Source organism: Schistocerca gregaria, chromosome X (assembly GCF_023897955.1).
Source record: "Schistocerca gregaria isolate iqSchGreg1 chromosome X, iqSchGreg1.2, whole genome shotgun sequence".
Classification (NCBI taxonomy): domain Eukaryota; kingdom Metazoa; phylum Arthropoda; class Insecta; order Orthoptera; family Acrididae; genus Schistocerca; species Schistocerca gregaria.
In genome coordinates, this window is record NC_064931.1 from 275,560,738 (window position 1) to 275,577,855 (window position 17,118).

Below are 17,118 nucleotides of genomic sequence, written 5' to 3' on the forward strand. Positions count from 1 at the left end.
AAAAGTATTTGTATGAAGTGTAGCCATGTATGGAAGTGAAACATGGACGATAAATAATTTGGACAAGAAGAGAATAGAAGCTTTCGAAATGTGGTGCTACAGAAGAATGCTGAAGATAAGGTGGATAGATCACATAACTAATGAGGAGGTATTGAATAGAATTGGGGAGAAGAGGAGTTTGTGGCACAACTTGACTAGAAGAAGGGATCGGTTGGTAGGACATGTTCCGAGGCATCAAGGGATCACCAGTTTAGTATTGGAGGGCAGCGTGGAGGGTCAGAATCGCAGAGGGAGGCCACGAGATGAATACACTAAGCAGATTCAGAAGGATGTAGATTGCAGTAGGTACTGGGAGATGAAGAAGCTTGCACAGGATAGAGTAGCATTGAGAGCTGCATCAAACCAGTCTCAGGACTGAGGACCACAACAACAACACAGTTGAAATATGAGTACAAATGAGCGTGAAATCTGTTAAATATGTGTAAAATATATCTCATTTGTACTCATATTTCAACTATGTTGTTGTTGTGGTCCTCAGTCCTGAAACTGGTTTGATGCAGCTCTCCATGCTACTCTATCCTGTGCAAGCCTCTTCATCTCCCAGTTTTCTTTTGTTTCCTTTACTGCTTGCTCAATATACAGATTGAACAACATCGGCTACAACCCTGCCTCACTCCATGTCCCTCGACCCTTATAACTGCCATCTGGTTTCTGTACAAATTGTAAATAGCCTTTCGCTCCCTGTATTTTATCCCTTCCACCTTCAGAATTTGAAAGAGAGTATTCCAGTCTACATTGTCAAAAGCTTTATCTAAGTCTACAAATGCTAGAAACGTAGGTTTGCCTTTTCTTAATCTAGCTTCTAAAATAAGTCGTAGGGTCAGTATTGCCTCACGTGTTCCCATATTTCTACGGAATCAAAACTGATCTTCCCCTAGGTCGGCTTCTACCAGTTTTCCCATTCGTCTCTAAAGAATTCGCGTTAGTATTTTTCAGCCGTGACTTATTAAACTGATAGTTCGGTAATTTTCACATCTGTCAACGCCTGCTTTCTTTGGGATTGGAATTATTATATTCTTCTTGAAGTCTGAGGGTATTTCGCCTGTCTCACACATTTTGCTCACCAGATGGTAGAGTCTTGTCAGGACTGGCTCTCCCAAGGCTGTCAGTAGTTCTAATTGAATGTTGCCTACTCCAGGGGCCTTGTTTCGACGTAGGTCTTTCAGTGCTCTATCAAACTCTTCACGCAGTATCATATCTCCCATTTCATCTTCATCTACATCCTCTTCCATTTCCATAATATTGCCCTCAAGTACATCGCTCTTGTATACTCCTTCCACCTTCCTGCTTTCCCTTCTTTGCTTAGAACTGGGTTCCCATCTGGGCTCTTGATATTCATACAACTGTTTCTCCTTTCTCCAAAGGTCTCTTTAATTTTCCTGTAGGCAGTATCTATCTTACCCCTAGTGAGATAAGCCTCTACAAACTTACATTTGTCCTCTAGCCATGCCTGCTTACCCATTTTGCCCTTCCTGTTGATCTCATTTTTCAGACGTTTGTATTCCTTTTTGTTTGCTTCATTTACTACATTTTTATATTTTCTCCTTTCGTCAATTAAGTTCAATATTTCTTCTGTCGCCCAAGGATTTCTACTAGCCCTCGTCTTTTTACCTAGCTGATCCTCTGCTGCCTTCACTACTTCATCCCTCAAAGCTACCCATTCTTCTTTTACTGTATTCCTTTCCCCATTCTTGTCAATTGTTTCCTTATGCTCTCCCTGAAACTCTGTACAACCTCTGGTTTAGTCAGTTTATCCAGGTCCCATCTCCTTAAATTCCCACCTATATGTCGAGCGAACTTCACCGTGTAGTTCCATTTTCTCGAAGCTCATTGTTCACGAGTCGTATTTCCTGAACTATGTGCTGTGAATTGATGTAATTTTGCAGGTACATCCAGTGTGTATGTGCCTACTGTCTAAGAAACGTGTTGTTAATAGATTTAGCAGCAAAGAAGTAATACATTAAAACGTCATGCATGATGATGTAGATTTCTATCGCATCTCAGTATTTGAAGCCATATTTCTTGAACTATGAGTCATACAATGATATATTTCTGTACGTACATTCAGCGGCATATGTGAGTACCATCTGACAAAAGTGTTACGAATAGAGCTGAAGCAAGGAAGTAATAAATTCAAACATCTTGCATGATGCAATGGTTTTTCAAACATTCAGTGTTCATGAGGTCGTATCTCCCGAATTAAGTGTCGCACAATGACGTAATTTTTCTGGTACATTCACTGTTATATGTGAATACTGCCTGCAAAATGTCAGGAATACTAAAGTAATCAATTAAAACGTCATGTGGCAGCTTTACTGCATGAAGAGCGAAAATGAAGTAAGCTGCAATTTTTTTCCCTTTCATCCTTTTGTGGAGGTCGTCAGCGAGAAAAATTTTCGTGACTGTCTGAAATTATGTCTAATGCTGTTGCAAGTCTCAAAATGCTCTCAGTCTCAGATACTGGATAACTAAAGTACGGGTAACGTCGAGTCGTGAGCTACACTGCTTTTTCTCTCCGACCCTTTTGATAGTACGGTGGTTCTTTCCCCCACAGTGATTCTTTCCAGATACTAAATGATATGTGAACCAAATTTGGTTGAAATCGGTCCAGTGGTTTAGGAGGAGATGTGATACATACATACACAAATACTTAAATTTTTATAATTTGTAGGCGGCCGCTGGTGGCCGAGCGATTCTGGGCGCTTCAGTCCGGAACCGCGCGACCGCTACGATCGCAGGTTCGAATCCTGCCTCGGGCATGGATGTGTGTGATGTCCTTAGGTTAGTTAGGTTTTAAGTAGTTCTAAGTTCTAGGGGACTGATGACCTGAGAAGTTAAGTCCCATAGTGCTCAGAGCCATTAGAACCATTTTTTTAATAATTTGTATGGGTTACTCACCCTACACTATAATTTTATTATATTTTCCATGAAATATACTTGCACACAAACGATCACTTTTGAATTTGAACAATTAAACGCAATTTGTAAACAAAGTGCTAATGGGGAATGCCAACAAGTTTTTGCTGCACGCTACGTTCGAGAGCTTCTACAGAGGTTTTTGTGCGATTTGAAAGTCAATGTTTTAATCTGAGGACTCCCCTTGAAAGTTTAATGTGAAACTTAGTCTCTTTTGATGAAAATATAGCCTCACGAACTCGTCCATTAATTTGAAACCACTGTGCATTACACAAAATACGACTGATGGGCATATAGTTTCGGTCCTTTGACTGCGCTGCTTTAGGGTTGAGATTGTTGACCGAGCTTGTGTTCAGGTGCTGATGTCGCTGGACGAGACCCACCCGCTGCGGCTGCAGGTCTACCGCAAGGCGCTGGGCGTGGAGGACGCGATGCTGCGCAGGCCCGACATCCACGGCATGAACGGCTGCATACACGTCATCAACAAGCCGCTCCAGCCCCCCAACAGCTCGGCCGGCGACATCCTGCGCCGCGACGGAAACTTCACGTAAGGCACAGACAGCTTCTCATTCGGCTTATGCATGCCACATTACAGACGTTAAGAATTATACGACCACTTCGAGCTATTAATGGTAAAGACTTTGGAGAAATTTTATTCTTTCATATTTACCAAAAGTTGCTCGAAACTAAAGCCACTTTCCGGCACAAAAACGTGCAGTAAGAGTTATATGTGGTGTGAACTCAAGAACATCCTGCAGAAGCCTGTTTAGGGAACTAGGGATACTAACTACTGCTTCCCAATATATTTATTCCTTAATGTAATTTGTCATTAAAAATATATCACTTTTTCAAACCAACAAATCAGTTCATGGAATCAATACTAGCAATAAGAATAATCTTCACAAGGATTTAAAGTCATTTACTCTTGTACAAAAAGGTGTGCATTATTCAGGAACACACATTTTCAGTAACTTACCAGCAGCCATAAAAAGCTTAACAAGCAATGAAATTCAGTTTAAGAGAAGCCTAAAGGATTTATTGGTGGCCAACTCCTTCTACTCCATTGATGGATTTCTCAGTAGAAACAATATAACTTCTGCACCATTTCAGTGCAGTAATGTGTTCATTGTAAATAAGTATTGTAGTAGTTCTGTTACATGTTTCTTACCTCATAAATAAATAAAACTTTTTTATTTTAAATTCAGTGCATTAGTGTTCGTAAAATGATTCTTTCGTATAGTGTTCATTAAAAAAAATGACGATCATTCCACCTGGGAGCTGTGGAAAGTACATTAGCTTATTTGCTTGTTGTAAATATTTGTCATGTATTATTGCTTTTCTGACATGTTCTACGTCCTGAATCAATTGGAATATGCGGGCGGCTGTAGACAGAGCCACGGTCGCGGCTGTTAACTGGGAGAAGTGATTGTACAAGATTTTCATTAGCATCATGAATTCAAACTGGTTTAAAAATACTAACATTGTACCAGCTGAGAAATGTGACATTCCTTTTTGTGGTCAGATGGAAGACTACGAATATGAAGAATGTCTGGTCGACAGCATATTTCTTGCACGATGTCGAAACTGAAGTCTGTAAGTGAGGAAGTTGCAATGCGGCTCTTTGCGGTTGTTTCAAGGAAAATGACTCAATGGGCTCGGTGGATTGGCGAAGGCTTCAGGAATCCATCGAAGTGTTTGCAGAAAGACAGACGGCGTGCGTGTTAACACTTCATTGTTCTAGTAAGCTTAGACAGCTACTGGCACATGCTGCCGTACACTGCAGCACCCTGACGGCCTTCCTGTTCCACAGCGTGGTCAAACGTCGATCGCACGTGTCAGCCGCTAAGCGAGGACACAGCTTGTGAGCGTATAGTACCAGCATGGCGCCATTGTTTACATTTGTCCTCTGCGAGTGACTCTGATGACGCCTGTAAGCCGTTCTGGTACCCTCTCGAAGGTGCAAGCCCAAACCTCTGAGCCTGGCGTGTAGCAGTGACGACAGCTAGGCTGCTGTCGGCGTGTTGTAGGCCCCAAAGGTTCCAAACGCTTCGATTGGCGGCCATACAGCAGTTCTGCTGGGATGCGCCCTTGTATCGATGTGGTCCTCTAGGAGACCAGGAACTGGATCGAAATCTCGGCCTCGGGTATGGCTGACAGCATCTTCTGCATCTGGAGGCGAACTGCTCGGCATCCTCATTTGAGGCTGCGTGGAACGGCGCAGTTGTCAGGTGTTTTATGGTGTTTCGAGAGCTGATTTTCTGAAATATACTGGATGAAAATTGAAACCCACTGTATGAACAACTGTTTCTGGGAAGCCTTCAATGGCTACTATTTCTCTGCAAGGCGCTTATGTCTCCCTCGCTGTGGTCTTTGACTTTGGAACTACACAAGGTAACGTGGAAAATCAGTCTGTGACGATGAACTGGATCTCTCTGAAGAAGGGACTGGCGAAGTCCACAGATAGACGCTGCGGTGTTGGCCAGACGTGGAACCTCTGAAGGACAAAAGGGCAAGAGGAGTGGGGCGATCCGTTGACTGGATTGGCATGCAGACATTGCAGTAGCGAGTTGACCTCTCGATGTTCTGAGCGATGTCAGGCCACTAGGTGTGGGACACACACACACACACACACACACACACACACACACACACACACACACACACACATACGTTTTTTGTTTGTTCATTTGCAATACCACATGTACGTATTTTGTGTGTGTGTGTTTGTAATGCTTGTGTTGTTTGATGATGATGTTGATGATGATGATGATGATGATAGAAGGGAGACGGAAAAACCCATTGCCTACTCCTCCCCAATAGCACCAAGGGGGCGGGAAAACTTAACATTGCCATCCAATGGACAGATCACCATCAACAACGTCCCCTCCCCCCCCCCCCCTCCACATACACACACACACACACACACACAGCAGTGTGATCCAGAATCACTCAGAAGTGATGTCAAAATCAAAATGATGTATACAAGTTGACTGCTATCGATTTTCATGATGGAATCAGAGTATCTGCGTGTGTGTGTGTGTGTGTGTGTGTGTGTGTGTGTGTGGCTTAGTTGCTGCTCGATGCCCGCTATATGTCATCTGAGTGTAGTGTGGAAGAAGTGTTTGTTGTGTCTGATGTACTTGTTGCATTTACACTACACTACAGTGAAGAAATGGAAACAAATGTAGATTACATACAAGACAATAAGTTATGTGGTGTTCCATCTTACTGGGCTTTACCTGTCCCTAAACTCTGTTTTGATTGATCTGATTATTCCTTTGAGGACCAAATATGTAGCATAATGTGTACTTTAGTATACACCTAAATAATAACAACATGTTCCAGAAATCATTATGTAGGACTATAAAAAGAGGTTTAATATTGTCATTGCCGGCCGCGGTGGTCTAGCGGTTCTAGGCGTGCAGTCCAGAACCGCGCGACTGCTACGGTCGCAGGTTCGAATCCTGCCTCGGGCATGGATGTGTGTGATGTCCTTAGGTTAGTTAGATTTAATTAGTTCTAAGTTCTAGGTGACTGATGACCTGAGAAGTTAAGTCGCATAGTGCTCAGAGCCATTTGAACCAATATTGTCATTGCATATGAAAAATAGTAATTTGTTGTTGAGTAGACAGCCCATCTTCAGAAAATATACAATGAACTTTAAGGAAGAGTGTCATCGTAATGCCATTAATTTTTGCTTGCTGGGTAACATACGATTCCAGGGTAGTTATAATTAAATATTGGTTTACCAAAAGCTGTTGCATATTTTAACATATACCTAGATATGTTTTCTGGTATATGCCTGGCAGGAAGTTTTAATCCCTTACAGTCTTCTCCATTAATTATCAAATTACTTTTCAGAAGGAGCAGTTGTTGTTATACACTTGATGAAGTAGTGGATGTTTGGCTACACACAGAACAACTTCTTTTCCTCTCATATATTAATGGCGTTTATGTTCATAGAGTCAAATTTCGAGTATACAAAAATGGGTTTTAAAGATCATGAAAGAAATCTTATAAAATTATTGTTTTTTTCTTGTGCTCATTCTACCACAGTCAGATTGGTAAAAATACTTGTATTCCACAATAATGAAATTCAGTGCTGCCTCACAAGAACTAATACATAGGTGTAGAAAGAATAGGCAAATATCTCGGCAGCACAAGCTACAAGACAGTTTTCTATAGAGTGCACATCTCTCCCTCTGCAGGAAAATAAAGAGTAAATGACAGAAACTATGTTACTGTACAAAGAGAGTTATTGTAAACTGTCTGCCTGCTTAGCCTGAGTGGTAACATGCTTGTCTCCCATGCAGCAGGCCCGGGTTCAATTCCTGGCTGGGTTGGAGATTTTTCTCCATTGTTGGACTGGGTGTTGTGTTGTCCTCATCATCATTTCATCCTCATCACTGGCACACAAGTCGCCCAATGTGGAGTTGACTGCAATAAGACTTGCACCTGGTGGCCGAACTTTCCTGGACAGGGCCTCCTGGCCAGCAACGCCATACACTCATTTCATTGTAAACCTTGCACATTATTTCTAATTATTAGCAAACATGACTGTACATGCCACACAGCTAAATGAAATAGTCCATTATGTATATGAATCCAATTCATGTGGAATTTCTTTTCATATGCCTGTAAGTGTTCAATTCATGAAAATTGCAATTTTTTAGCACAAAGAACCAAACACTATGAAGCTTTCCTTACTGTAATTTCAGATCAGTAAAGGACTGTTGTAACCAATCTTAGTGTGAGATTCCTACAAGCTTTATGTTTGCACTTTGTCTGCACCACTCATTATCATGGAAATCTCCAATTTGCGCCATGTAATTCAAAGTTACCGTGCATTTGATTCAGAGGTGCAAATAAGGAGAGAGAAGTAGGCAATGGTCCAAGCTCCCTGAATCTGTAGGATATTTATTAATTAAGATCAGTCCATTCTCTCCAGGAAAACATTTGCTTTTGTGCTTTCAGGTGTATATATAATGCTACTGTATCTGATATCCTGTAAATAATTATAAAATATGATGTGCTACTGTCTGAAAAGATGACTAAATGTAAAAGACTGCAGACTATGAGCTATGTTACAATAACTGTGATTAGGAAGACAGGCTACTGTTTACCATACAAATGACAGTGAAATCAAATTGCTGCCTCTGCTATCACCAGTAAAGTAAGTAGCAGGCTGCTTCCTAATCAGTGAGATAAACTGTGTGTTATTTAAATTTGTTGTTGATGCAAAGATATATACAGGTTCTGCATTTTGAAAATTCTAGTAACGTTACGTAATAGAATTTATCAGTGTGTGCTAAACATGGCTTCACTGAACAGCATGGATGTGATACCATTACAGTTGCTAAGTTGCGTACTTAAAGAAAAAACATATATTTATTGTGGGTTTATTGTGTAGATTTTACCACTGTGCACCCAACTGAATTGAAAGGACGTAACACCTATGGCTATAATTTATATGTAAAATATTGTCAGGGTAGGATCACTGTCATATGCAGTTGCTCAATGAATGCTACTTTTATAAGTTTACTGAATCTTCAATTTTTTTTTCTAATGAATTGTCTTGAGCTACAGTCAAGTGTCATAATATACATCCAAGCAATTTAAATGTGTGTTGAAGCATCAGAGCTTGATGAAGATGACACTGATGAGTCAAAATATCATAGCTGATTTGTATACAATTACTTTAATATTGTCATTCTCTTCAAAATATTAGTAACACAAAGCACAGGAAGGACTGCATACAAAATAATTAACTTCTGTGCGACAAAAATTAGACTATATTTGGAGCAACATCCCTTTGAAACTGCATGCTATATTGAAGATGTGATCTTCCCATCAACAATCCCTCCTTCTCCCTCTTACTCCCTTCTCAGGTACTCCATTGCTTTCAAGTCATTGCACATAACTGTATTTCATTTGTGTGGAAGTTTTAGACAAAATGTTGTCTTTGTATGTGACCCTTCCTACCTTCAGAATTTTGAAGTGTATAGTTCAATCAAAAATGTCAAAAGCCTTGTCTATATGCACAAATGCTATAAATGTATGTTCAGCTTCTGTATTCAAGATAAGCCATAGTCACTTCAGCCTTACATGTTATTACATTTCTCCAGATCCAAAAGTTATCTTTCCTGAGGTCAGCCAGCCTCTACCCATTTTTCCATTCATCTGTGGTTGATTACTGTCAACATTTTGCAACCATGATATGCCATACTCATAGCTGTGCAATTCATGACTTTTAGTACGTGCCTTTTTTCAAACAGGAATTATTACATTCTTCCTGATATCTAAGGGTATTTCACTTGTCTCATACGTTACATACTAAGTGGAATAGTTTGTCCTGTCTGTCTGTCTGAGGGTCTACACAAAAGTGAGAGCTACCCCAGGGGACTACTCTTGGCTTAGGTCTTTCATTGCCTGCTGAAATTATTCTTGTAGTATCACATTCCCATCATCATCTTCATATGTTTCCTATAATATTGTTTTCAATTTAATTTTCCTTGTAATAATTATCAGGTGAACTAAGAGCTCTTATTCAATTACTGTTGATTGTTTTGCATGTAAAATTACGTAAAATCTGCAATATGGCTTAGGATAAATGTAAGCTGAACAGTTCCCATTCTTCCTGCTTGTTAAAAATATTTATAAAATGCCATGACACAAAATGTAAGTTATGGAAACAGAACCATCAACAAATGTAGTTATTGAACAGATCCTTAGTGCTTTTAATAAAAAGTTTGTTTCTGGTCTGGACACGTACACCAAGGCTTTTAAGTTAATCTGTCATACTTTGCTGTTATGCAAATTGGGTTGATGACATTAGAGGCAACCAATGGTTTGTCATATCTCTACAGTAGGAGGCAGGAGACTGAAATCTCCAGGAAGGATGTGAAAATAGTTTAATTTAATAAAAGTGTTTACTTCGGGCTTCCCTTGATACTTCTGGAAAACTGTGCCCCTTTCTTCACTAATTTGTAAATGATATATTTCTGAATCTGCCTTAAGGTAGCCAATATTTGGAGTAACAAATCTACTCTTGCATGGTAAAAGTTACCAGCAACCACAGAGTAAAACTGAAATAAGAAATTGTGACACATAAGCAGTATCAGTTACATATGGCAACTCTATGTGGATTGCTAATGTTTTTAACAGCAGGCTCTCTAAACAATATAACAAATCTAAAAGGAAAAATTAAGGAAAGATAACACAAAATTACATGAAATTCAAGGCCAAGAGACATACAAGGTTCCTTAGTCTAATGTGAAAATACATTTTGATGAATCTAATTTTCTGGTTGTAAAGCTATCTCAAAAGCTCAAGGTTTGTACCTGCCTTACTGATGCATCACCATCACGTAGCACTATTGAATGCTGCCTCAGTTCTGTGGGAGGTGAGTAATCTTAAATAAAGGCCTTACAAATTTAGCTACCTTATGTATACAATTTCTGATTTTTTTCTGCCTCATTTCCAATAAAATGGTAATACTTTATACAGACATAATCCAAGTCAACAAACTACCAGATTATTATACACAGACAAAAATTATGAAAATCAGTTTATTTTTCTATGGTATTTGCATATGATTACACATTACCATAATCATAGTTAAAAGTATCAAATGAACATTAGATATCAACTGCTTAAAATGGTTCATCTGTGTAAATGAATAATTCACATTTGACTAATTCAACGGACAATAGTCATCAAAAATTGAAATTGTATCAAGTTTCAGCATTAAAGCAGTAGATCTCTCTCTCTCTCTCTCTCTCTCTCTCTCTCTCTCTCTCTCTCTCTCTCTCTCTCTCTCTCTCTGCAGAACTGCTGAATGATCAAACTACAAGGAGTTGTAAGAATTCCTTGGTCAACCCTTAAACAATACACAGAAGAGTTTTTTCTTCTAGATTTGAAAATATGTTTCAGGTTGTCAAATGTCTTAACAAAAGTGGAAGAAAAAAACCTCCTGATTATATTACTTCTCCAAGCAATATCCATTATGTTTTAACCACAAAAACTGCAAGCATTCTGGCATATGAATTTGCAAAGGGAAATGGAAAATCTGTAATGAAGATACAAGAAGGAGAACATCACAAGACTGTACAACAGCCATGTCTATGGAGGACCACTTACTTCACAAGGGCAAATATGGAAGTCTTCTTTGACAATTTACAACATCCTAAACCCATGATTCTGCACAGTTATCAGTGCAAAATACTAATAGTATAATTTTGCTTACTTTGCTACCTCACACAAACAATAATCTACTTCTAGATTCAGGAGTCCTTCCTTCTCTCAGGTTGTTCCATAATACAATATGTTATGATCTTATGGCAAGATCAATGACAATCTGTGAGTTTCTGTACAGGTTGGTATATAATTTCCCATTGGCTTAACCAATGGAAATAATACAGCAGTTAAGGACTTATTTGACTGACTGATCTTTGCTGACAGAATCTAACCATAACAATAATTTGCCATCTATTTGCACTGTTGATGTTTCTGAGAAGATTACAACTGCAGATTTAAACATTCCTCTGCCTTCTTAAGAAATCAAAATTAGTGGAAAAAGAACTGAGGTAATGTCTCCAGAAGACAACTGATTTCATCCCACATCCTATCCTGCAAGTAGGAAAAAACACTAAGAAAAATAAAGCAAAGGTTCAGTTACACACTCTCATCTAAAATGTCTTAATTATAAGCTAGATTAACAAAAGAGAATGAAGAAATTAAGCAGATCAATATGGAAAATATCTAGATATGAAAGTCATGAAAAATTAAAGAAAAATTTTCAGAAAATGATAAACACACACACATTCATTCAGTCACACAAGCAAACACACCTCATGCACACGACTACTGCCTCTGGCAGCTAGGACCAGAATGCAACTGTCACATGGAATGAATGCAGCAATCTGGAGGAGTTGGGGGGGGGGGGGAGGGATATCAGGTTAGAAGTGGGGGCAGAGAAGAGCGATGTCTGGTGGAGTGTGCAGGGACTAGATGGAGGCATGGCAAGACTACCTCCAGGTGCAGTGCCAGGAGGCTGTGATGGTAGTGAGATGGGGAGGGGGTGGGGGTGGGGGGGTAGAAAAGTAGAGGAGCAAGAAAGGGGAAAGAGAGGCTGGTGTGTTGGCAGAGGGTGATGTACAAAGAGAGTGGGAGGTGAGAATAGGTAGGAGGTGACAGGAGAGACAGGATGGAAACTGTTAGGTGGAGGGTGTGGGGACAGTATGTTACCATAAGTTCAGGCCGGGACAATTTTAGGAGTGGAGGATGTGTTGTAAGGATAACTCACATCTGCACAGCTCAGAAAAGCTGATGGTGGAGGGGAGAATCCAAATGGCCTGGGTTGTGAAGCAGACATTGAAATCAAGCATGTTATATTCAGCTGCATGTTGTGCCACAGGGTGGTGTACTTTGCTCTTGGCCACAGTTTGGCAGTAGACAGCTGGTTGGTAGTCATATCAACATAAAAAACTGTGCAATGGTTCAGCAGAGCTGGTGTATGATTTCACAGTTGACTCAGGCTCAGATGGGGTAGGACAAGCATCTGACAGGACTGCAATAGGAAGTGCTGGGTGCGTGGATTGGGTAGATCTTGTACCTGAGTCTTCTTCAGGGATGTGATCCCTTCAGTAAGGGACTGGGAGTGGAATAGTCCTATGAGGACTCATCTTCACCAGTGATAACTTCTACATACGAAGCCAGCTTACACTATCATTAAAACTTGAGTGTGGAGCTGAGAAACTTGGGAAGCATGGACTTCGATCCACTGACATGATCCAGCAGTCAATACAGTTTCAACGTTATCTACGCATACTTTGGAAGCCTATAAAACAACCATAATGATTAGGTTATCATAGCACATATTAATAAACCTGATGTTTAGTTACTACTAAGCAATAGTATGATGAGGAAAAAGTTCTCACTAAGCACCCATTAACATTAAACATTGCTCAGATATCATTAGGGGGCATATTAAAAATTCAAATGTGTGTGAAATCTTATGGGACTTAACTGCTAAGGTCATCAGTCCCTTGGCTTACACAATACTTAACCTAAATTATCCTAAGGACAAACACACACACCCATGCCCGAGAGAGGACTCGAACCTCCGCTAGGACCAGCCGCACAGTCCATGACTGCAGTGCCTTAGACCGTTCAGCTAATCCCACGCAGCTTAGAGAGCATCAAACCATGCAACCATGTTGCCCCACTTGTAAGAGGTGGCAGTAATTATGCTGCAGTTGTATAGATGTAAATTCTTTCATAGTTGAAGGTGTCACTGAATTTTTTTTAATAATCTATCTATGAGAAAAGCAACATTCATAGCCATTGGAGTACAGAGACCTCTGTGTTCCTGCATAGGCATTTTTCTAGATAATCTCTATACTCAATACCTCAATGAGAGTGCCTCAGTGATTGAGAGTTCCTCAGTGATAGCACCAAGAAAACAGCAGAACAGAATTGTGCACTGGAACTGAATGTAAATTAAGGATACCTGTGTGAAATTCCTGGGAATAACAAGACATGATACATTTAAGTGCAATATGCATGCTCTCTCTCTGGCAAGCATATTAATTGAAATATATTTGCAATGAATACACTTAAATACCACAGAAATACACATGTATTACAGATCATTTGTTATGTATTTATGTCATCCAATACAAACTATGTAACAAAATTATAGAGACCCATAACACAAGCAAACCATTGCAAACCCAAAAGACTCATCTTATGATCATTTTACTTAAAGCTGGTATAGTAACCATGTATATATGTAAATTGTTCTTGGGGGCATGACACTTAATGTGTTAAATGTGACCTGCCCAAACAATACCAGAAACAAAGGTTAATGTCATCCTATAATGCAAAGAACTGTACCGTATCAAAGTAGCCAATTGTATGCAGGTCAGAGGCTCAATATTACATTCGAGTTCAGCAACATCTCTCCCCACTGGACTATTTTACACCAACTAAAATGAATATAGATTGCCAATTGACAGCAAAATTTCATATTTGCTACATACATGCACAGTATAATTATTTAATATAAATACCTAACATTCAATTTTGTTAGTGTTCACTTCTAAAATTAACAATACTGAATGTCTCATTTACAAGAACTTTACTATGTAAACCTGTCTTGTGAAACCATAGTATGCCTTAAAAATGTGTATAAAAATTTCAATCATTGTAAAATAATAATTTCAGAAAAATGATCTTTGTATCATCTGTTGTTGCATAAAATTAATAATAAGTTTGTGTGCAAAATAACTTTCTGCTGCTAACCCTGCTTTCCTTTTTATTTATCTTTCACATGATGCTTTCTGGTAAATGAGTCCCATTTTCATGTGCAGTTTTTTTTTTTTGACTGACAGGGTCATAGGCTTTGGTTTACCTGTTTTATTATTGTTCATCATCATCAGCAGTAGCAGCAGTGTTCTGTCCTAGGGCAGGTCTTCACATGTAGCTCTCCATGCAGTCTTGCCATTTGCTACCCTTTTCATTTTCTCATAATTGTTCCCTGTTGTTCTACTATCTACCATTTTGTATCTTCTGCATCCTCTTCTTCTTCTTCTTCTTCTTCTTCTTCTTCTTCTTCTTCCATTCACCATTCCTTCCATAGTATCTATCAGCAAACAATCTGTTCTCATCCAGTGTCCAAGTGAACTTCGTTTCCTCTGCCTGATTACCTTTAAACATTTTCTCTCTTCCCCCCTCTTCTCAACACCTCCTTATTTCTCACTTTGTCTATCCATTTAACCCTTGCATCCTCCTCCAAATCCACATCCTAAATGTTTCTATTCTTCTTTCTACCTCTCTCCTCAGTTTCCATGTCTCAGCTGTGTATAATGCCATGCACTATATGAAGCACGTTATCAGTCTCTTCCTCAGGTCCCTGTGCATGCTCTCAAATAGAAGCCATCTCATCTTATGAAGTTCCTCCTTGGCAATTGCTGTATGTGTTTTAGCTCCTTATCACATCTCATGTCATCCATAATAATGCTTGCCAGATATTTGAAAGCACTAACTTGTTCTATATCTTCCTGTCCTAACTTTATAGTTTTTCTTGCACTATATGAAGCAAATTTTGATTTTTTAAATTAATTCTCATTCAAAATTCCTCACAGGTCTTATTTAATTCTTTTAGCATTCTGGTTATTGTTCTTTTGCTCTCTGCCAATTACATCATATCATCTGAAAATTGAATACTTTCTATTCTCCTACCACCAACTTGCACTCCTCTATTTTGCTTCAGACATATCTGAATAATATGCTCTAAAGATATGTTAAACAGTATTGGGGAGAGCAGCAGCCTTACCCCCTGCCCCCCTTTCTGATTGTACTTGTAAGTACTAGTTTTCAGTCAGTCTTTTGTACCCCCAGTCAACACCATTATTCCTTAGAATGTCCATTAATTTATTCCACTGTGCTCTATCAAGGGCTTTCTCCAAATCAATGAAAACAGTATAAACTTCTATTTCTCTTTCAATGTATCTATAATTCTCAGCAGTCCAATTGCCTCTCTTGTACCTTTCCCTCTTCTAACTCCATACTCATTCTCTCCAATATGTTTTTCCAGTTTCCTGTGAAGTCTTCTGTTTATCACCCTTAATAAAACTTTTGCCACATGAGAAGTCAAAATTATACTTCTAAAATTCTCACATTTCTTGTTATTCCTTTACTTCTCAGTTGGTATCATTACTGCCGATAGAAAGTCATTTGGCCATTCACCTTTTTCACATATCTTATTACACAGATATGTTAACTCTTACCCACCACTACTCCAAAGGCTCTGAAACAACTCTGCTGGTAATACATCAATTGCATTTGCTTTATGATTTTTCATCTGTCTTAAAGCCATTTCTACTTCTCCTCCCAAGATGCAGCATCCTTTGTCCTCTTCTATATGTCTCATCACCTCTTCTAATTCAATATTGTTTGGTTTTTGAATGGACTCTATATATTCTTGCCATCCTCCCAACACTTCCTCTGGTATATGGTCCATAGCACCATCACATCTTTCTATTCCCACATTTGTATTCCTTTTCGTTGCTTCAAAGATTAGGTCAACAGCTAATCTATATATTATTTCATATTTTCCTTCCTTTTCTAATGTCTCTATTTCTTTACATCTCTCTTTCATTCATGTCTACCTTGCCTGTTCTGCTTCTCTCCTCAATTCATTATTCAGCTTCCTGTACATCCCTTTTCCTTCCTCAGTTCCAACTGTCTTCCATTTCCTTCTTTGTTCCATCTTACCCAGAATTGTCTTTGTTACCCATTCTTTGTTCCACCTTACCCAGCATTGTCTTTGTTACCCATTCTTCCCCAATGCTTTCAAACTTCCTCACCCCTACAATTTTCCACCCACATCCCACCCCTTCTCTTGACGCTTCTGCGACAGAGGTCAGAAGCACGACGTCCAGTGTCGAAATCACGCAAATCTCTACGGGCGGCCGAAGAAATCATTTCGGACACACAGCTGCTCAGGACTGTCACGAAGAAGCTTCATGAGGTGTCACAAATGGCGTGAATGAAGCTATCCCTTTCCTTGAGGCGTTGATTTTCACACATTTTGCTGTCAAAAATGACAGTTTGCAGTACGATGTGCAACAGGACGACGTTCTTGACAAGCTTTGACGATGGAACCATACTCTAAGGACGCTGGGGGCTGTAGCCCCACTGAACGTGATACCGCCCCTTTGGAGTATAGCGACCGCAATTTTTGCTCTAGTATACAATGTGCAAACACTAGAGACCGTTCAAAACCATTCGACGAAATGTGAACGTGATTAAAAGCATAAAGGGGTGTTTACGCTCTTTCGTTCCTACTGTTTTCCATTTTCCTGTGGCGTGTGCATGGGGGATTGGTGAGTGGGGGAGGGGATTCGACACTGACGCACATGTGAATAAAAAGTCCTCCTAAGACCCCTCAGTTTGGAAATACCCTCGGTGCTACGCATTCATCTTTGTTGGGAACTTTAATAAAGTTTCTGAACACACACAAACACACACACACAATGCTGATTCCTACCTACCAGTGGGATAGGTAACCGTTTCGACACCCCTCACATTTAGCATGTGACCATCAGTCGGTAGTGTCGAATGGGCTACCCACCCCTC

The 17,118-nt window shown here is 39.6% G+C and overlaps 1 protein-coding gene across 1 annotated transcript in view; it reads left to right on the forward strand.

Annotated features, from left to right (window-relative positions):
• Window positions 1-17,118, forward strand: part of LOC126298757 (transforming growth factor-beta-induced protein ig-h3-like) — a 309,651-nt gene that overhangs the window by 260,003 nt on the left and 32,530 nt on the right. The window contains exon 11 of the mRNA XM_049990203.1: window positions 3,333-3,523. Within this exon, the coding sequence (XP_049846160.1) occupies window positions 3,333-3,523 (191 nt within the window). The remainder of the gene's footprint in view (window positions 1-3,332; window positions 3,524-17,118) is intronic.